The sequence below is a fragment of the Theobroma cacao genome, chromosome 4 (assembly GCF_000208745.1).
Source record: "Theobroma cacao cultivar B97-61/B2 chromosome 4, Criollo_cocoa_genome_V2, whole genome shotgun sequence".
NCBI lineage: Eukaryota > Viridiplantae > Streptophyta > Magnoliopsida > Malvales > Malvaceae > Theobroma > Theobroma cacao.
The window spans coordinates 27,353,962-27,376,610 of record NC_030853.1 but is presented as its reverse complement, the minus strand read 5'-3'; the positions used below and the strand labels follow the sequence as shown (position 1 = coordinate 27,376,610).

At 35.3% G+C, this 22,649-nt stretch overlaps 4 protein-coding genes across 5 annotated transcripts; all 4 read right to left on the bottom strand.

Moving 5' to 3' along the window:
* LOC108661633 (putative glycine-rich cell wall structural protein 1) lies at positions 1,285–1,641 on the bottom strand. Its single transcript, XM_018119110.1, has one exon. It carries the CDS (start codon positions 1,639–1,641, stop codon positions 1,285–1,287), a length of 357 nt encoding a protein of 118 aa, XP_017974599.1.
* Positions 8,217–9,863, bottom strand: LOC18602891. The gene is made up of 2 exons (XM_007034541.2): positions 9,212–9,863; positions 8,217–9,133 (listed from the first exon to the last, which is right to left on the bottom strand). The coding sequence occupies exon 2, from the start codon at positions 9,130–9,132 to the stop codon at positions 8,629–8,631; it is 504 nt and encodes a 167-aa protein (XP_007034603.1). The 5' UTR covers position 9,133; positions 9,212–9,863; the 3' UTR covers positions 8,217–8,628.
* On the bottom strand, positions 10,524–16,635 carry LOC18602890 (TVP38/TMEM64 family membrane protein slr0305). 2 transcript variants are annotated; one of them, XM_018119566.1, is made up of 9 exons: positions 16,177–16,634; positions 15,390–15,451; positions 14,829–14,883; positions 13,890–13,988; positions 13,602–13,688; positions 12,414–12,530; positions 12,190–12,282; positions 11,906–11,936; positions 10,524–10,934 (listed from the first exon to the last, which is right to left on the bottom strand). In XM_018119566.1, exons 1-9 carry the CDS (start codon positions 16,270–16,272, stop codon positions 10,750–10,752), a joined length of 825 nt encoding a protein of 274 aa, XP_017975055.1. In that variant the 5' UTR covers positions 16,273–16,634; the 3' UTR covers positions 10,524–10,749. The 2 variants fall into 2 exon arrangements, with proteins under 2 accessions (XP_017975055.1, XP_007034602.2); XM_007034540.2 differs by lacking the exon at positions 10,524–10,934 and adding an exon at positions 11,102–11,444 and having other exon boundaries at positions 16,177–16,635.
* Positions 17,729–20,834, bottom strand: LOC18602889. The gene is made up of 2 exons (XM_007034538.2): positions 20,446–20,834; positions 17,729–20,172 (listed from the first exon to the last, which is right to left on the bottom strand). The coding sequence occupies exon 2, from the start codon at positions 20,170–20,172 to the stop codon at positions 18,292–18,294; it is 1,881 nt and encodes a 626-aa protein (XP_007034600.2). The 5' UTR covers positions 20,446–20,834; the 3' UTR covers positions 17,729–18,291.

Genomic DNA, 22,649 nt, shown 5'->3' with positions numbered 1-22,649 from the left:
ATCTCTATTCAAAGTGGTTGTTCTACTTGTATTAGTTATTCTATATGGAGTAATATTTTACTTTTTCTAATTGTTCTGCTTTAAGTAATACTTGAAGTAGCGCTTCACTTGTTCTGCGTGAAGTAGCGCTTCACTTGTTCGGCGTGAAGTAACGCTTCACTTGTTCTAGTTATTCTGCGTGAAGTAACACTTCACTTGTTCTGGTTGTTCTTTATATAATATTATGTTATAACATAATTCTTTAGAGTAACAGTATTAACCAAAATCTAGTATCTACACAGTTTAACTTCAAATGATTTATTCAGTGAGATTACTTATTTGTCAAGTGTGACCTATCTATTCATTGAATGCCAAAAGATTAAATTCTTTCTCTGTGACAACAAAGATGCAGAAAAGAACACAACAACAGACGACTTCAATTTTTTCACAGAAAACAGTTAGTCATACCTCAACAATTTTAATCTTCCATCCATAATCTCTACTAGCAATTCATGACTCTCCATACCCTACAGGCTACAACATACAAGAAAATGAAAGAAGCATTAGGAGTCCCACCCGAACATGTCATCTCCAACCATTCCCAAACTGAAGTGAGTTAGAGGGTCTTCATTTATGCATTTGCGGTCCTTTTGATACAGCACCATTTCTCGCGTTCTTCTGCCCTACATGTGCAGACTTCTAAAAGAGATGACTTCATTGCATAGGACATTCTTTGACTTATGAAAGCAAACGCAGCCATTACTTTTCCATTTGTTGTTAGGTCACATTCTTTCTCCAGCCATTGACTTATTTTGAAATTTTATAAGTCTTTTATAACTTGAAAAAGCGACACCTTTTGGCACGAGGGAAAGAGGCATTAAAAATTGCAAGGGTTCAATAAAAAACTACGTCGTTCGTGTGTTGGGTTGCCTGACATGGCTAGTTAACAGGCTTGACTTAGCCTATGCCCCGTTTGGAAGGGGTAAGCCCACTCTACATAAAAAGGTACGGGCTTGGACTCTTTATGTATTTATTCATTTATTTATTTGATTTTTCTTTTTTATTATTTTATTTTGATATTGATAAAATAAAATAAAATAAAATTTTTAACTCATAATTATTCTAGATTGATTTTTATATAGTCATATCAAATCTTTTTTTTTTTTGAAGAAAATAATGACAAGAAGTGGTTGACCATTTTTAAACATTGACTGGCAAAGCCAACAGCAGTTTTATTGTAACATTGCATTATTGCATTATATTCAACAACAATGCATTTAGGACCAAGTTAAATTATACTCCCTATCACAAACTTGTTCTGTTAACACCCATGATCACCTCCCTACCAAAGCCACCTCCACCACTTCCGTCGCTGCCGCCACCACCTTTTCCTCTATTGTCCCTTCCACCTCCATAGTCAAAACCTCCACCATATCCACCTTCGCTGCCTCTGCCGCCGCCACCTCCTCCTCCTCCACCTTTGCTTCCTACCCCTTTTGAGCCACGTCTAAGACCATTCCTTGCTCCACTATCCCCACCATCATCACAATTGTCATCACCTCCATCACTCGGTTCGCCTCGGTAATCATTATTTTCTCCTCCAGATCCAGCACCACCTCCTCCTGAGCCAGCACCAAAATTTGACCCACCACCTCCACCCATGTCTCCACCATTACCTTTTCCCTGCTCACAACAATCTTTTTTTCTCATTCAAAATATTAGGATTGACAGACATTGAGCCATTAATTTTAGAAACCAATAAAATGATGAAGAGGACAAAAACCACGCCATTGAATAACTTCATTTTTGCTGCTACAGAATAAATGCTTGTAAACTGACTTGTAGATGAAGTATGTTTATATAGAAGAGAAATAAACTAAGGAGGACGTCAGAATCTTGTTTTTTGAATCAAAATATGCATGCATGCATGGACATGTGAATCTGAAAAGAAATATTTGTAACATCTCGTGAAAAAATAGAGGTCTTGTTTCTGTTTATAGTTATAAGAATCTGAAACAGGTACAATAATCTATGAAAATGTTAGCATAAAGACTTTGTTATGGTTCCAAGGTAAGTCCATGAATCCACATTTTTACCTCGTTTTCAACCTCAAATTGAAAGAGCGGGTCTAATTTTCAAGGCCATAGGGGTGTATGAAACAAGCCAGAGTGGTTCTGTCTCCAGTGAATAAATGGTTAAACGTGATTAATCCCAAAAGAGAAAAACCCGTTGGAAATTTTGTTACAATATTTCCCATATGGCCACGGGAGATGGGATTAATAAAACAGTTTTTATATAAACACAACAAATAGGAAAACATCAAAGTTGCGATAAGATAACTAATTTAGAATTAGGCCCAATTCTTTTGTCCCAGAACACAAAAGGGCACCTAAACATTCGAAAATGGTGGATTCTGACTCCCGTAATTGACTAAGGTGAAGAAGGGAACGAAGTTTAAATCTTTGACGGATCTTGACCCTTTTTTAGGATGACAGTAAGTATACTTGAACTCCCTAATATATACTAGTAATTTGACCTACACGATTCTTTTTTGTTTTTAACTAATTGGCCTAAATGATCTTTAATTGATAAACCTGAGGTGAAAATAAATTTACCTTATGTATCGAGACCACCAACAGTATAAGATAAGTCTAAGCTGCGGTATTGCAATTACCATCGCACGGTGGGTCATCCATTTACCGAATGTAGAAACATGCGTAAAATATTTCACATAAGAACACATGTAGGAGAAGTCCTGATTGGAAACAACAGATTTCAAAATAATCTACTCCCTGCCCATCAAAATGCCCAAGGACATGTAAGTGCAGTGATCAGTATTCAAGAAAAGCCTACCCCACCTTCCAATCAAGAAGAGGATATACGTGCAATTGCTATAGTTACCTCTTCCGTTGCTAGTTCATTCATGAAGACACTTAGCTGCAAGCACTTCTTTGATCAACTTGGCTTTTCAAAGGAATCAAGGAAGAAGGCGGCCATAATATTAATACAGATAGCTGGTTTGCAGAATAGGGAATGCAACTTGGTGGGACAACCTATGAAGAAGATGGCAAGTGGATATGAGAATGTCATACATTGTTCATAAGGTAAACAAGAATGGATATTGCAAGCTAGTGAATCCAATGACTAATGCTGTTACAATACTAGTCAATTTTCAATACATCAAGAAGTATCATATATGACAATACTATCCACTATTTGTCTTCTTTATGAATAACTTCTTAGAGTCAATTTTCACTTAATTGCCTTATTTTACTTTAAATGCATTATCAGTCGCAGCTTTATTGCTTCTGTTTTGGTTGTTTTGTGACATCTTAAAGTAAATTCATTTTCAACCGCAAGCTTTATCGCTCTTCTTTTGACTGCAATATCATTGTTTCACTTGGTCGTAAGTTTTATCACTCTAATCTTTCATACTTCAACAGCAAACTTTAACGCTCATAATCTAGCTATAATAATATTACGTTATTGGCCTTAAGTTTTATCGCTCACTTCTTGGCCATAATTTGCTATTCACAAATAGGCCATAATATATCATTCTCCTTTCTACTAGGTTGATGATTATTCTCACTAATATAAAGTTGAGGATCCCTTTTGGCTGTACACAGCGATACTTGTGAAACATTCATATATTTGCAAAGAATGAAATATGGAACAAAGTAGCTCAATAAACCACGAAGAAAGTAAAGTAAATGTTTACTCTGGAAACCAAGTCTACAATATCAAAAAAAAAAAAAGCTGGTCAAGTATGAAGTTCAGAGGGCAAAAAGATTTATCATTATCAAAATTGGAAAACCTGTCTAATCTTCCTTGCGTCAAGCTTTTTTATTTCAGCCTCTATGTTAGGTTTGTTAACATTTGTCATAATGTATCCTTTGGCCTTACCTATGCAAGCGTCAAGGCATTTAATTTGACAACTAGAGATGAGGATATCTTTTATTAGATCCACCATCTTCTGTAATTCTTTGAGAAAAATTTCTGCTCACGAGGAGGAAACAATCTCTAAAGCAAAACCCAAGTTATCCATAATGCCTTTATTCTAGAATTTGTGTTTAAAATGCCAAAATTCACCTTTTACTTTATAGACATGCTTCAAAATCTGCAAGTGTTGTGGCATGACTAGAATGCAATGAAAGTCTTCTAAATAAGTATCAGATGCATCATTTCTATGTTCTACCACTAAAAAAAAGATGACACACAACAAATAGTAAGAAAGAGGTGTAACCATATTTATTATTTGAGTTATTCCAAATACCTCTGAGAAAAAAAAAAAGCCTTACGTGTCTTATTCAGAACACCCCATATAGAAGAAGAAAAATTACGAGTAGAATTCGGAACACCCCTAGAAGAAAAAGCATTGCAAGTAGTATTCAGAACACCTTTAAAAGAAGAAGCATCGTGAGTAACATTCAAAATGCCCTCAAAAGAGGAGATGTTGCAAGTAACACCAAGAGTAGCATCAATTCCAAAGTTGTTTTGATTGCATAAGGAATAATTGAAGAGGAGATTGCATCATCTAGATAGCTTGGGAGAACATATCAAGCCAACTAAATAATCAATAAAGCTACTAACTTATGAGTGTGATCTGGATACTTAGGAAGACTACTTTCACCTTTAATATTAGTTTTGATGGCAAATGCTTGCAATGTTAGACCAAAGCATCAACAGATATGTGATTGATAAAGAACTGTTCCATGGCAGAAGGTAAATTGTGAGAATATTTCTTTTTTTGTATTATGGGAGTGGTGAAACAGATTCAAAATTACCAAAATTAAATGTTGGTTGTGTTGTTAAAGCACACTACAAAAGCCTAAATAGTATAACGAATAGCAAAATTAATGAATAAAAGAAAAGTATTGATTAGTTGGAAACAATGATGTTGCATAAATAATGGCATTATAAAGTTGAGAAAATGGTGGTTTAAATGTATGAGATATTGTGTTGAGATAGGCCATGATGCTTTAACCAAGAAAAGGAAGAAAATTGTTGAGCAAGCAACACATATGGGTGTCATCGTTACCAATAAATTAGCTGGGTTGTGCAACTAGGAGGATAAATGAAGATTGGTCATTTAATGATGATTTTGCTTTTTGGGGCAAAATCACACTAAGTTGTTTTAGGGGAAGCGCCCAAGAGCGTTTCTAGAGCGGAAGCCCTCAAGGGCCTTCTAAGCGCGGACGTGCCTAGGGGCGTTCTTAGTGTGGAAGTGCTCAGGAATGTTCTCAAGTGTGTAACGCATAAAAATAACAAAAATAATAAATATAAAAATAAAATGAAAATAATAATAAATATATAAATTTGCAAGCTATTCTTTATATATTTATTATTATTTTTAAAAAAAGAAAAAAAAACAATATATAATAGTTGCCATGGTTATTTTATGTGCATTTTCTTATCTTATGCATAAAGCTCCTCATAAGAACTTTTATGCAGGGGGCAAAATGTAGATGCCCAATTTTGGTTAATTATTATTTTTGAAGTTTTGTGTTACAGAAAAATTACATCAGAGACATTCCAAACCCGAAAGCGCCTAGAGGTGTTCCAAGTGATGAAGCGCCCAAGAGCGTTCTAAGCGAGGAAGTACCTAGAGGTTTTTCAAGTGTAGAAGAGCCCAAATGTGTTTCAAGCGTAGAAATGTTTAGTGGCATTCCAAGTATGGAAACGCTTAAGGGGGTTCTAAACGCAAAAGTGCCCAAAGGTGTTCCAAGCGTGAAAGCACCCAAGAGTGTTCCAAGAATAAGCATGGAACAACTATTTATACGAGGAAAGTGAAAGTAACTCAAAATAAGTGGCAAAATTCATAAATTACTTTCACATTTAAGATGTTTTAAAGAACTTGACTTGATAGCTCAAATATAAATATAGTTAAGAGAACTTCTTCTTAACCTTTTCTTGAAGTACATGTGCTTTACTCTTATTCTTTCTCTACTCTTTAAGAATACACATGACACACTCTGAAATATCGCTATTCCATTACCCAAACCTTATATCTATTACCCAACTATATGATCATTCTTTTAATATCTCATATATAGCTTTTCAATTGCTTTTCTATGACAAACACGTTTTCCCATAATTGAACGTGTTCTCGTAACTACTTTTAAGAAAATACTCTTAATTAGTATAAAGATGAAAGCTTTGGAGATTGAGAGGCAATAAAAAATCATTAGAAACCCAACAGAGATTATCTTAAAATCTCTCTCGAAACTTTTTTAAGCATTCTTTTTGTTCAACCATTCCCGTTCGTTGTAACCCGTAGCTTCCTCCACTTTTTCTTATCCCTCACCATTTACCATCCAAAGCACATAAGCTTCAATAACTACTTCAATCTTTTTCTCTACCACTTCTAACGTATTCCGATTCAATCATTGCAACACATATTCTATTTCTACCAGAATAACCCTCTATAATCTTTAATAACAAACTCAAAATCAAATCATGTATAACTAACGCAATAGTTAGAATTTTGTACAATACATAAAAAAAATGTTAACCTCTCTTTCTTCTGCGGAAGAATTGGGAGATGGAACTATAGGAAAATTGGTGGGAGGATGAGGAGGTGGAAGCATGGAAAGATTGGCGGGAGGATGAGGAGATGGAAGGAGGGGAGTAAATAAATAAGAGTCATTGACATCCATGGGATCGAAATGTTCATAGGGTTCAAGCTCCATGGCTATGGGTTCTTGAACTTGCCTGTTCATTTTCTTCATCGGGATTTTTTTTCTTATTTTCCTGAGAAAGGGCGGGATATTATATTATTATATAAATGAAAGAAGCAAGGAAACGACGTCAGTTCAGTGCCAGACATTTTGGAAGGGATACGCTCACTGTGGGCTTGCTTATTTTTGGTATTAATAAAAATAAATAAATTTTATAATGAGCTGTGAAGGCCTAGATTCAGTTTGGATTATATCTGATATGTTATTAGTATAAGTTTTATGGTTATGTTTTTCATTGAGTTTTTGCCTTGTTATTCAACTGATTATGCTGTTATTATCAAATATTGAATTATTGATGCAATTATAAAAAAAAAATCATGTTCCTCGTTTCACTAGTTTTATCTTAAATATTTGTGTTCTTAAAAGGTAGAGTCTATCAATTTATGAGTAAGTCAATTAATTTATAAATGAAATATTTCAAGCAAATCAATAAACTATAATCACATCAAGCAAGATAAAATATTGAGATAAATATTGTTTTTCATAGAAAAAATTAATGTAATCAAATTTTGTTAATCATTATAGTTTTAATTAAGAAATGAGATTATTTGACATGATAATGAAAATGATCATTATCTTATATCTTTTTTGTTTCATGCTAGAATAATTTTTCTATATATAAAAATTCATATGTATTTTCACTCAATTTTATGAAAATGCCTATGTCATTGAAAAATTTAAAATGTATTCATGTCTATGGTGTCAAAGTTTTTAATTAAGAGTATGCAATTGGAAAACATAATGATAATTATTATAAAAGTATAATCTTAAAATATATTTTCTTTCGTATAAAACCATATTATTCAATTATTAATAAACTTCTATAAAAAAAATCACTAGTAATAAAATTAAAATCCAAAGTCATTAATCCTCAATTAGACATGTTAATGATACTCAAACTAAGAACCCTTGAAGAGAATGAATGTGCAAGTCCTCTTTGATTCTGATTTTCATTGCAAAAATATGTATGCTAATTAATTCAAAGGCAAGATAACTATAATCACAAAATAAGTTCATTAAATTAGTGCTGGGATTATGAAATAACATGTTCAAATGAAGATGATGACATATTAAGGCCGAGAAACACAATTATTATCCCCCCACAAACTTGTCATTCTCGATCAGTCATTATTTGTCATCATCAGCCCTGTAATTTTATTTTCCTTCCCACCCAAACAATCACACTCATACCATAATCAGAGAAGACAAAGGCTGATAACAAATATCTTATCTTATTTTCTAAATCATCTTTATATGAATTAGATTCCTTTTCCAGTACTGTTCTTGCCAGGCCAACAATGTGGAGTGAACCTTGGACCTACAATTTCTTATGCACAGCTTGCCTGAGTCTAACCATCAAGTCATGTTTGTAGTTAATCTGTGAGAAGTGAAACTTAACAGGAAAATAAGCAGGAAAGTGGGTTATATGAAAGATACATCATAACTAATGTGTTTACTTTTTTGGTAAGCAGTTGAAAATAAGGAGATGTTAGTTATCTAATTAGCCAATCATAGTACACTTCTTTTTGTAATTGTTTAGTTGCTGGGTAGCCATTGCTAGGCAATGCAACAACTTTGGTTTTCCTTTTTTTTTTTTTTCATTCTACACTGCTGATAATGCAAATGTAGCAGAAAGTTTGTGTTCCCCAAAATGTAAGATTACAGAAAAGAAAAAACAAGATCATTAATTTCATTCTGTATGATAATTTTTTTTTTGTTACATATGTTGTAACACAGCAATAGCATCTTGAATTCTTAAAATACACGAAACAGGAAACAAGGAAAGGGTCAACTGATGATATCAGAAAGAAGAGGGTATAGGGAAGAAAAGGATCAGTGGAAAAACAAGCATTAATCCCCATGAACAGCAAATGACATTGCAGACTTACAAATGGAAAGAGGAAAATATGTTTCAGCAAAAATCAGGCCTCGGTTTCTTGCGAACCGATATGCATCCTCTCTGGTGATCTCTAAAAATTCTGATCTCAGAACAATCCCTCAGGTCTTCAAGACTAATATACTGCTGCTTGACCATCCTTGAAGAATCACCCCCGGTGTCATGTACCCAAATGTAAGGATGGCACGTTTCATCATAGTAATACAGCAAGCTCTTCATTCCTCCGCTGCCGTTGCCACTTCTTCCAGGCATATAGGCCTTGTATATGCTCTTGCATTTCAGCCTTTTTGAAGACCCTGGTTTCAGCGTGTGAACTTTTTTTAGTATTGATCCTACTCTTACTTGAAGCTCCACAGCCCTGTCACTCAGGTTCCAGATCCTGGTGCCGAATCCGGATGCTTGAGTATGGTCCCGGCAGCCATCAAAGCACCCACCAAAGGGAAAAATGCCCAACCCTGGCATTTTCCGTTTGAAGGACTCAAAACGTTTGGTCACCTGAGTCTTGGAAACTACATGCATTCTGTTATAGAAGATTGTTCAACAAACTTTTCTAGTCTTACGTTTAGGATTTTATATATAAAGGTCTCAATGTACGAACCTTTTGCTCTTGCATCAACGGCTGTGATTCTTAGTTTGTGACCCCACCAAAAGGGGATGATGATTTCCAGTCCCGATTGTATTCCAAAAGATACAGTCATCACCGAGAACTGCACCATAGAATTTATTCTTTGCCCTCATGTTAAGCCTTTCGCATAAGGAATTAATAAGAGGGCCCCTATCACCCAAAAATTCAACACAAGTAGACAATGGGGAGAGGGAAGGTAAGATGTGGTAAAAGAATAACTACTAAAAGACTTAGCATTCCACAACAATTGGCTTTTCTTTGTTTGGGAAGGTGAAAAAGAAGTTGATGGCACCCACCATGATGAGGTTGGTTATGATGTTGCTTCATCTTTTATCATTGGAGTTGCTTTTGAAATTTTTTTCCTGTTCAAGTCTCAAAGCACCACCTTTTGTTTTCCTTCCCGGAAATCAGTTCACCCCCCAATTTTAATTTGTAGAAGTGCCACCAATCCAGCTGGACAATAGGAAAAAGAGGGTAAGTTGGACCATCTAATTTGGATAATTGAACAGAGACAATGTCTGCAAAGTGAGGGTTTCAGCCTTTCAGGATCTCTTAGCATTCTTCCTTTTAATCATGGCCGCGGTAATCACTCACCCACAATGGAATTTACTGTTCACCAAATGCTAGACCTCTTGATGCATATTATCATCCCTTTTTTTTTAAAACTTACAAGATAATTAAATATAATTGGAATCAAAGATCTCCACTCACACCTGACCCTACTTCTATCATTTGAGCTAAGATGAGAGGTATATACCATCGGTTTTACCTGCCCAAATTTTTACCTGCTGTTTCCTTATGGATAAGGAAGGCTTTTTACATAATGAGAAAAGTTTAAGAAACTAACAATTCGTTTTGACATCAAATGTTTGATGCTGGCTCAAACCAGAGCAGCCACATGTGCACAGGTTTCAATTCAAGATTTTGCCATGGCTTTCTAATTTCTTAAAGTTCTTTCAAGTGCATCTGCCAAATCATTAGGAACAAGGGCTTGAAATCAATACAAAAATCCACTGATATCTTGCCACTTTCTTGTTAGATCCTTCAATTTCAACTTTTAATACGTCCATCGAGTAAGATTCAAATCTTAAGACACAATTCACAAGGTCCACACGCAAAAACAAGTATGACCCACATTCATGATTAGTTCATTGCCTAGTTCTATAATGGCTTATCTTGTTGAATGACTTAACAGAGAATAATGCGTGTGCGAGAGAGAGAGAGAGAGAGCACTAAGCATGCACTAAATCAGCATACTTAAAGCACTGCATACCCCCGTAAAAGGAAAGAAAAGAAAAAACCAATTACTTCATTGATTTCAATATGCAAACTACACTCATATGACATATTCCCAACAATATCTCGATTGTATAATCAGCTAATTCTATCGAGAACTAAACTGGTCAATGAGGGAATCTGTACGTATCACATGTGAGAAGCACCAACCGCCCACGTAATGTGAAGCACAGCTTATGAAGAAGGTATAGGAAGAATTTACAAATAATTTCATTTCATTTTTCATGGGTGTCTTCAGCAGAGTCTATCTTAATTATAAGAGGCTGGTGGAGATCCACAGGTGGTTCACCCACAATGGGCAGCTGTGGCGAGCCTACAATGTTATCTACATCTTCATTTTCAGCCAATGCTTTTTCCAGAGCTGATTTGGCAACTTTAGTCACACAAACCATTAAAACCACTGTATAAAAATGAATAATGCAAAAGTCAAAAAAGTTGCAAACCATAAATGAGGATTATAATTCAAATTCAAATACGTAACTGTGGTTTGCTGTAAGTTTTAAGTGAAGCATTTTTTTGACTACCATTTATCCAAGAATTTAAAGCAGTAAAAAAATAAAGGTGAGAAAATCCTTAACTTCAAGAATCTATAGCAGATCATATCTTTCTTCATCCAATATATTCTTATGAATCTTATCACATAAGATACCATCTTGTTCTATTAATTCTTTGTCCCATTTGATTATGATGATGACATTCTATTTTAACATGGAATTTATTACACTAAACCCAACTTGACTCGAAAGTCAAAATATTAGACTTAAAAAAAAAAAGTACACATGACAATCACATCGCTTAGAAATATATTCCTATCTTCTTCATGCACCATTTCCCCCCAGAATCACATTACTTAGAAATTTACGAGTACCATTTGAAATGGTGAAGCTTTGGATTCTCAAACATAGATGTACTGCAAGAAAACAGACTTAAGAATTTGTATTATTGTATAGAGATAGCTTTCTTTCTGTTGCAGGATTTCTCCCAGAGTTTGTATTATTGTGTGTTATCTGGGAGTGGTCTTTTGAATTTTTTTGTGCATATTTTTGGGCAGGGCCTGATGTTGGGAGGTTAAAGTAGTATTGGCGGGGTATTCTCGACTGTATTGTGAGAGAATAGTGACCAATACACTAGAGAAATTGGTCTCCCTTTTGTTTGTACTCTTGTGATGGGGAAGAATTCCATTCCCGAACTGTTAATGAAGGCAGGAGTATAATTTTCGAAAAAAAAAGAAAACAGACTAAGAAAAAGAAAGAGGGAGCGAGGGGGAAGCAGGTGAGATCAAGAGCGAGAGAGAGAGAGAGAGAGAGAGAGAAAGGCAAAATATCACTTATTCAGTTGTTTGCATGCATTCCAAAAATGACTGCAACTTACCAGACACAGCAAGTCCTGATATGAGAAATGCCTGCATTTATAAAGAAATACAAGACAGAAATGAGATGAAGCATGTAAAGCATCTTTATTGTCCTACTTAGGATCACAAAAAGTAAATGTGAAAATGCACCGAGGTCCATTTGGTGCCTGTCAAGCAACTAGAAAAATTTAATTGTGTAAAGGAAAGAAATGAAACATACCTCAGCAAACCACACAGCAGTCGAGATCATTCGAAATTAAAAATTTTAAAAACAATCTAACATATAGAGAATAACATGACTCACCCAGCGAGCAGTTGAAAACTCACTCCATCCATGTGTCACATCAGAAAGATCCTTAAGAGTTGTTCCAACATAAACTAAAGCAAGAGTTATTGGCTGTAACAAACACCATTCTCAATATTAAAATCCCAAGTATAACCATCAAAAACTGAAAAACATATAAATGGCAAGCTGAAATTAAAGGAAAGAATAACTGGAAGGTGTTAGTTCAATAAAGATGTAAATACCATCATCCCTAACCATGAGGCCAGCATGTATTCTCCTATCGGGACGGGGGTCACAGACAACAGATAATTCAACATGTTGAATGGAAGTAAGGGTACAAGCCGTAGCAGCAAAACAATCTGTCCAATAACAGAAGAAAACTTAGAAATCTGAAAAAAAGAATTTTGAGCAATAAATATAACAGTCAATCCACATGGCCACACGGCCTGGCTGGGGGAGTTCTGATGTTAATTATTTGTTTTTTCAATTAAACATTAATAAATATAAACTAATAAGCAGTGTTGTTGCAGAAACAACCAAAATTTAAATGTCAACCAGACTAAATTCATTTTTGGAAGAAAATATTCAAGGGATTTCCTGTTAACAAATTAGGATTACCAAACATAGATAAGATCTGTCCAGAATTCAGAACCATACAAAAAGGGTACAATGAATGAAAACATTTGGTAATAGATACCAATGCTTTACAAGAGAACTATTGTTCCTCCAGGGACACTTTAAAAGAATACATGTACCGACAATGTCAAATCAGGATTACCAAATATACATAAGATCTTGTCAGAATTCAGAGCCATAAAGAAAAGATAAAACGTGACAAAGAAAATTTAATCTAAAACTGTGATAGTTATCTCTAAACAAAACATTATATGTTCCTTGTAGAAGTAGGTATAAATAGCATATTACACAAGTTTACAAGACTAACACCTTTTAAAAAAAAAAAAAGAAAGAAAGAAAAAGAAAAAGTATAAGAGATGATGATGATAAGCATAACTGACACATGAGCCTAAAAACATGGAAAATCAAAAAGATACTGCATGGTGTTGGCAAACATGCTCTCACGGACAGAAATAATGAGTGGCCTTTTTGATCTAAATATCTGAAACCTCACTTAACAAAACATGAAAAAGACATTTCTCTTTTATTGATTTCAATGTCCTTCGAACAACTCAAACTTCTAAGGAAAAGACACATTTGGTAATTACACTATGTGGCTAATAGCATACTCATAAAGTTGTGATACCACCACAATTCTAAACTCATTACAATGCATTAAGCATGATTTATGCCAAAGGCCATCAAATAATATAAATTTAAGAAATGCTCTATGGTGTTTAAAACAAGGCCTCAGAGATAGACATAGCTTATAAACCAACAATCATCCTTTAAAAATCAATATGAAGCCTACAAACCTTAAAGCCAGATCTCCGTATTGCAATTGCTACTGACCGGAACTGAGGATAATCTTTCAACTTAGAAACTACAAATGATCTCCCAATCTGTACAAGAACAGCATAATAAGATGCAAATTGAATGACACACACCAGAAATAAATAAAAAATGGAAGTAAGCATAAGGCGACAGATGAAGATTAGTGAAAAGAGGTATGCAACACAACAATAAGTTGCTTTTGTCAATGAACGGCAATGCAGTAAGACATAACTTTAAAAGTTTCGTAGAAAATCAATTAACAAACATACTGTTCTGCCTAGAAGGAATGCTGCTCCTGCACCAACAGTTGCACCAATAGAATCCGCAACGAAGCCCACAGGCAATCCAAAAAGATAACCACCACCAAGCTGAAAGATGAAACACAGTACCTTGTAAGGTTAAAATTTTATTCCTTTCTCATTTAATGTTTAAAAGGAGGTCTCAATCTAAAATTACGCACTGCAGAGTAAAAAAATGTCACATAACAACAAGAAATTGAATAAGACAGGTCATAAACAAATAAAGAAAACAAGAAGTGAAAGATTATAGGGATAATTTAATATCACGTTAACTGTAAGAAAGCAAGTCAATAGTAGATTACTTTCATCCAATTTATGAACAAAAAAAAAAAAAAAAGCTTAGGGTAAAAAGTGGTTTCTTATGCTTTTAATTTTCCAATAGGCAGAATAGAACTTTTACTAACAAGTATCAAGTCAATAAGGGCCCAAGTTTACCAAATCATTACTCTAGATGTTTGTTCGTACTATTATGAAACACTAATTGTTGCAAGGAACACCTTCAGTTCAACTTCAGATAATTACACCTGGCTACCAACTCATCTATAGAAAGCCAATTCTAGGTTATTAATAGGTATTAACTCTAGCATATAGGGCTGACCAACAGCTGCCAAAAACAGCCATGCACAATGATCTGAACAAAGCAGTGACTGGAATTAGTAATGCATTTTGCATCCAAATTCAGTGGAAAAAGGTAAGTTCCACTGACATGGAATCCATGCCTACCGCACACAAGACAACAATTAAGAAGGAATGCAAGAATCAGGACCATCACTCCATATCCCACAAGGAGGGAAAAACCCAATCGTAAGTTAAAAGGGCAAAATAAAGAAGAAAAAAAATTGCATGATGTTACAAAATGGTGATAAATTTGGCCATACAGAAGCATCAGAACAGGGGTTTATTGCTTACAGTAAGCACTGAAGCTGGAACTGCCAAGACTGTCAAAGGAATGTAAGCAACAGCCCTGCACATCAACTGAGAAAAATGAGTTGAAAGGTAAAAAAATCCAATACTTCAGAATTAAGTCATTTACAGCTAATCAATTACCAGCAAACTGGGCAATTACCCACACAAAAGCTTTATATTTAGAGGTATTCAACATAACAATGAGAGGCTAACATTAATACTCATTAGGGGGCATTCTATTCATCCAATGATAGAGAACACATCCAGTTGCATTCTTCCCATGTTTCACATAAAGAGGATGATGCAGTTTCCATTTACATAAAATAGGATATCCACAAACATTTTGCTAAAGACTGTAGGAATAAAGCAAAGGGACAAAACTTTCAACTCAACCCCCAGGTTTGACAATGTCTCAATGACAATGAACAACTTAAATTAAACTTTGTAGATTGATGCATTACCATGATTAATACACAAAATTGATCTGCATTAAAGAATTAAGCAAACAAAATATTAGATGCTAATTAAAAACAAAAGGATATTGGGGTGATTTGAGTGACTTACAGGACAAGGGGACCCCAGGGTCCAAGGTCCTTATCAACCCATAACAAAAAATCCTTCAGAATCTGCAAAAAGAAAAAACTTATGTTCATCAACACAGATTGTAGTAAAATAACAGCCGGACTTAATTTAAACACTGATTGTTAACGTTTGAAAGCTGAGGAGAACTGGAATCCCCTGAGGCTCAGAATTCATGACCCTAGTCAATTTAGGATTTCTCTTCATAACTCTTGCCTTCTATTACTCCAACTTTGCACTTTGTAGTAATTTCGGCAATGGAATACAATTAGGTAAATACATTGGGCTCAAAAGCACAATCTTGGTTGCAAATTAATCCAGAAATCTATGAACAAAATCACAAATTTGCATTTATGATCTCGTGTCCTAAATTTAAAATTGGAAAGCATATGCAGACAGCTCCCAAAACGTGCCACATAGGTAACTCATTGAACTAGCAAAACCCCACATTTCAAATCTTCAAGTAATACAACCACTTAAATATCCAGAATTTACCAACCAAAAAGTGAAAACAAGAAAAACCCAAATTAAATAAATAAAAACAAAAATTCATAGAAACAAGCAAGATCATCAATCAATAAGAGAGAACAAAATTACCCAGATTGAATAGAACCCACAAAATTGACAAAATAAAACAAAATTATCGATCAAAAAGAGACAACAACAATAACCCAGACGAGAACACCCCAAAAAAAGGCAAAATTATCAATTATTACGAGAAATAAAATTCACCCAGATCAGGAAAACGTGTAAATAGCTAGAAAGATCGAACCTTTTCAACAGGGAGGGTGAAACAAGCAAAAATAACGGCAGTTACAAGAAGAAGAAGAAGAGTGATCCTGAGAGCAGAGCCCCAGGTGAAAGCCATTGACAACCTACGACGCCAAGGCCTACACTCTTCGTCGTGATTGTTAATATCAAAGATCGCTTGTTTCAACGATGAACGCGCCCTCAATCCTTCTATGGTTGCCAGATTTTAAAATGTTAGAAGAAACAACAAAAATGTACTACAATCTATTTAGCTTTCCTTTAGGTTTTGCCTTGGCGGTTTTAGCCTAACAAACAGTCAAGGATTTCTGGGTTTTTGTCTGATTGCTTCTATTTCAATTGTTTTTTGGGATTTTTGGGTATTGAAAACGTTAAAATTGATATGGATTTCGGATAGGCTTTGCAAGAGTGTAGGAAGCATCGTTTTTTTATCATTATTTTGTTTGGTTGAGGGTAATTTAATTACTACTTTTTTATTACCTGTTTAAGAGTAATTAAAAATGGGAAGTTGGATTAATTTATTGCGTGTGATGGAGGATAAAGTTTATCCGACTTACGAAGGAACTAAATGACAGGCAATCAAATTGATTTTTACTTTGCAATCATTTTTTACATCTTATGAAACTTAATAATAACAGAAATCAAGCTAAATATAACTTTACCAAACCCAAAAACATTATTAATTTAAATACTTAAATTAATTAAAGTGTACTATCCATAAAAAGATTAAGATATACATCAACAATGGAGCTGTTACTTTCTTCAGAAAAAAAGAGAAAAAATTAATGACGTTGTTAGTTGCTGTTGCCTTAATTCTGGTTGAGTAAAGCTGCTTAAACTGGGCTTCAATTGGTCCACTAGCCGAAATCTACAAAAGGAGCCACCTGACTGCACTCCAAGCCAACTTAAAGCCCAATTTTCAGCTCATTCGTTGCCCTCTTTTCTGATTTTCCCCCAATTGGGAACAGTTAAGGGTCCATATCCATATACATCAGAAGAAAGGAACTGATCTGCAATGGCTTTAGGGAAAGCCTAACGTGGCAAATTTCCATCACGAGCAATGGCCAGTGGGGTCTTTGTTAAGCATCTAATTTTTGCTAACATGAAGCTGTTGGTGGAGGGAGTTTGTTCAAAACGTTGAGAATCAAGATTAATCATTATGTTCTTTAAGAAAGGTCCATGGCACTGATCAAATTTCAAACTAAAGCTTTAAATGTATCTGTCAAGATAACCAAGTTAGTTCATCTACTGCATATGCTAGCAGCTAGTCATCATAATGCATGCTTCAAAGTTTAACTTTCACTTGTATCAAAAAAGGGTAGAGAGGGAAGACAAAGAAAGACACTTTCCCCAAATGATTGAACCCACAAAAAATTATGTCAAAGTTGAATGTAAGGATAAATACCCAAAGCTTGTTATTGCATATTCTTTGGATTAAGTTGATGACAGTTTCAGAATGAATCCATGAAAATTATCCAACAGTTCTACTTATTTCTCTGACAGAGAGGAACATTTTGAATTCACAATGTTTACTTTTAGTTGCACTCGAATTCAGATACAAGTTCCACAATCTCTAGATATTCAACATTATGAACCTATAGATGGCTAATGCAGCAGATTGTGGCCAAACGATGCCATGAAATCACAATTTCTACATAAAGCAAAGCTGAATTTCCAAAGTTACAAACACGGGCTTACAATCACGATGCCTAGCGACTAGTGAACCTCATTTCCACTTGGATGCATTTCATGTTCCAACTTTACCAGACATGAGCAACGACTACAATTCCGTATGATAATCAATATACAAAAATCAGTCCTTGAAACTCAAGGGCTTCTACTGATGTACAAGTGAAGGAACTCAATATAAGAAAACATCTATATATAGTAATAAATCAATAAACAAATAAAGAATACTGACTATACTCGAATGACCAATATGAACCGAAGTGTGTGGAACGCACTGCCTCGAGAATTTGCCTCCAAGCACAACCTAAGCCGTCTCTACCTGCAGTCTAGCACTGCCTACAATTTCCATGACTCTAAGGTGTCACAGATGCCACTTTCCGAGGGCTCTCCACCCAGAAAACATCCAGTAAACCTCCTATCACTTGCTCTGCTATCTTGCACATAGAACATTAAGCAACACATGACATAACATGAGATCAACGAAATACTGGTGTCCAACCTCACCATCTCTCCATTTCATCTTTAGCGGAGCCCTGCCATAATGCACCCCATCGTTGCACCTGTTGTCAAAATGCCACGGAAAAGTCATATCAAAGTTATCAATCACACCAGAAACAAGCCCAGCTCGCCTCAATTTCTCTAAAAGAACCCCATTAAATGCCTCAATCTTATTAGGATTAAATGCCAGTGATCGTGCATATCCACCAGTAGCAATTGTGTTCCGGAAAATGATTTGTGGCACTACTAACCCTCTCTGCCTCACCGAATCCATAACTTCTTTCCAAAATGTTGCTGCATACTCTGCCCCATGAGAAAATGCTCTTATAGTGGACCAATGAACACCATCATGTAAGCCAGAGTTCATGATGATAGTGTCTGGGACAGTGTCCTCTGAGAAGTACTTCTTTAACAAATTCCTAAACCCTTCATCTTTCAAAGAATCCAAACCCAAGTAATTCTGAGTCCCATTCCAGTGACCATTGAAAATGCTAGTGATCCGAACTGTCTGAGAGGGATCTTTTGGGTTTGAAAAATTCATGTCGAACCTTCTGGGTACTGATTTTATCTCAGGCAAACCCAGGACAAAATTAAGCATATTCCTAATAGTGTCCACATGATTCGAATCACCCCAGAAGAAAATCCATCTATTCTTTAAGCAATTCCAAGCAGAATCAGCCAGAAACAACTGAAACGAACAATGGCTTGAGTATACCCAACCATTACTCTCTAACAATCCTAATGAACCATTACACCATGGATTTTGACATGGAAAATCTGCGGCTAGGCACCGATATCTACCATCATTACTAATTTGGCAATCATCATTCTTTCCATGTCTTGTCCACCTCCCAGACCAAACATCTTTACTAAAATCAGATTTTTGACAACTTGGCAGCTCTGTCAATCGAGCTTTAGTCCTATAAAACCTGATCCCTATATGGCGTAACTGTCTGTCATAAGCAAACCTTGCAGGTGAAAATTTAAGACCTTGAAAATGTCTAAAAAGCAAAATAACAGTGAGATTATATTCACCAGCAAAATCAGGATGAACCTGAAGAGAAACCGAGTAAGACCCGTTGCCAAAATCTTTCACCGGAGGCCTAGATTTCCATGACTCTCCTGAAAGATCAGCCTCGAAGTAATCCCCACCTAAACAACGACCATTCCCAGACTCATCAACCGCTTGAAACATAAACTCATGGATTTCACCAGCTGATAACTCCACCAAACTCTCTCCATCCAAACCAGGAATCTTGATTTCCACAGTCTGAGAATCCCTACACGGCTCTCCTCCGGGAGCCAACCATCTAGCTAACAGATTTGCTGTATAGTTCTGCTCCAGCTCAGCGGAAACCCATTTCAAACTTGACGAATCCTTAAACGTGGTCAAATTCTCATCAGAGTTTTCAACACTGGAAAAATTTGCCATTTCCCTTGAACTAATCTGGGTAACATTTTTGCTTTCCAGGGATGAATTAAGAGGAAAAACACTAGAGTTTATACTATAAATTGGGAAACGGCTAGTGTTTAAAGTGGGATTTAAAGTAAGATTTCGTAAAGAATGTGCTGGATTTTGGTAAGGGTGGTTGAGATTAGCCAAGGAGTTAACTTTCATGGTAATGTAATCTTGTTTAAACTGCCAAGACTGGATAAAGTTCTTTACAGTGCAACCATCTATGCTCCAAAAGACCACCATACCAACAAAAACCAAAGCTGTTAACAAGCCAAAACGCCATTGATGCAATGGACTCGAACGAAGCATCCATGCACTGGATGGTGGTGGAAGAAAGCTACCTCCTTTCTCCGGCATCTGCAAAAAAAAGACAAACCACCAAAAACCAACAACCTAGAGTAAACAACCCAGAAAGACAAACCCTCCTGTTTAACCAACGAAGCAAGAAAAATAGAACCCTTTTTTTTTGTCAAAAATACTCAACAATCAAGAAAAGAAGATAATTTGACGACATAGTACATTCCAAGAAAAAGGTTTTTAAAGCACAAAACTTTTTTGTTTTATCGAGGAAAAATATATAATACTAGCCAAAAGGGGAAAAAAAAAATTCGAGAGCTGTTATGCACTTACTGAGTATGCTTCAATGTAGAAGAAGAATCTGCTTCAGGAGCTGGTTTTCTTTTCTTTTTGCTCAAGTTCTTCTAATGCAAAAATATTGGCTCCCCTTTATGGCTTTACAAAAAGCATACTTTGGCTTTGACAGATGGCTTATGCAATCAAAGAGAATTCCCTGGTTTCCAGAATCTATATAAAGAGAACAATCCAAGGCATGTCCTAGATTTACCACAACTTTGCTTTCTTTTCTATTTATTTTTTACTTTTTTTAAATAATTTGTTTACCAGTATTTCTTCCGTTCTCACAATCAGTTTGGTTTCATTGGGATCCCCCCAACGCATCAAACTTCTCTTGTAACAAAGAATTTTGGTTAGGAGTTTGTAAAGACATTTGTCAGCAGTAGTACTATTATTAAAGTTATAATAACAACAATGTCGATTTATCAAAAAAATGATGTTGACGATAATACCCTTGTGTTTCTCTCGAATGACAGTGACGTACACCAATCTCGAAACGCCCGGCTATACGGCACCGACACAGCTCACGGGCCTTGATTGGGAATCGCGTCGGTGAGTGGGAGCGGAGGGCATTAATGTCAATTTGGGGCATTATTAATGTTTTTTGGAGGGATAATGTTTTTTTTTTTTTTGGGTTCGAAATTGTAGGTTCACATTAGATGTTGGGACATACAAAAAAAAGGACAAAAGGGCTGTCTTTACAAACAGTATCTAAGGATTGGATCCATGTGAAATTATGTGGATCTTGATTGGAGGACAACATGGGTACTCCAAATCTACAATATTTTTATGTCTTTTTTATTTTGTGAAGGAAAATAAAGGGCACATTTCTTTTTATTTGAAAGGATAATAGTTTTTGGTCCTACTGGTCGGGGGATCTTTTAGATTTTCAATCAACTTGAGACGCACATCACTTTATTTTCATTTGAAAAAAATTAAGGAAATGAATGCACATTACTCAAGTCTTATCATATATAAATTAGTCTAATTTTGCATTAATTTGTTGTATTATATATATATATATATTTCATAAATAGATTATGTGATATTGTGATTATAATTTGTCATCGAAGAACAAATAACCTTGCATGTTGACGTGCATGACTCGTCAAAAAGAAGGAAAAGGAGAGGAAGAAAGAAGATGCATCATGGAAGGAGTGAAGGCCCACACCATCTAAGTTTAATAACTGTAATAATAATAATGATAATGAAAAGTCAAAATGTGATTATGGTTGTGGTATAAATATTTCCATTGCTTTGGAATGAAAAAGCAAATGGTGTTGCATGCATTACAATTTACACATGTATTTGACTATTTAAACTATATTTGACCCCATCAAAATTTTGTCCACCATGACTATCATATATCACCATTTCCTTCGTTCATTAGAATGCTAATTCCAGTAAGATTCACCCAACTTGCTATGCCAAAGCTATGAAAGAATAGGGTATGGATTACATTTTCCATGCAAAAGACGGGTTCACACGAAATGACCAAATGTCACTCTCTCCTGCCAATGGAAGACAGTATATTTCCAAAGTAACACATTGTGGGTGAGAAATGCACAAGTGTCCAAAGCATAAAAAAGCTTTCAATGGCTTTCTGGACAAGGACTGAATTTCCATGTAACACCTGTCAATACAGCCAAGCCAAGGGCCATTGTAAACAGATTCTCTTTCACTCCCTTCCAGCTGCATTCGGACAACTTAGCTGGCTGCCTTTCCATCGCTGATTTTTTTTTATCTGCTTTCATCTAAATCAGGGTCCCCTAAATAAAAGGGGCAGGCTGGAGAGGAAAAGGCATGTGCTTTGCACGTGTGAGGACTATTTCTCTTGTTTAGTAGGCTATGGGAATGGGAAAATCAACATCTTGGTGGACCATTTTGCACCCACCATTGAACTGCCAATTGAATGAACCAGAAATAAAGTTTATGGTTGAAAACTTGAAATGTGTGAAGCTGCCATTTCTCATTTCTTTGGCCAACAGCTGTTTCATGGATATGCTCCCTGATTTTTTGTGTTTTAATATAATTGTGAAAAAAATTTCGAAATTTAATTTGTAACAGATATTAGTATTTATTATAAAGTCATAAATTCGGTGATATAGACACTGTAATGTTAATGCTGAATTAATAGAATATAAAGAAAAATAATTGCTTTAAGTGTTTGTTGTGTAACAGCAAGAGAGTCATGGTATGGT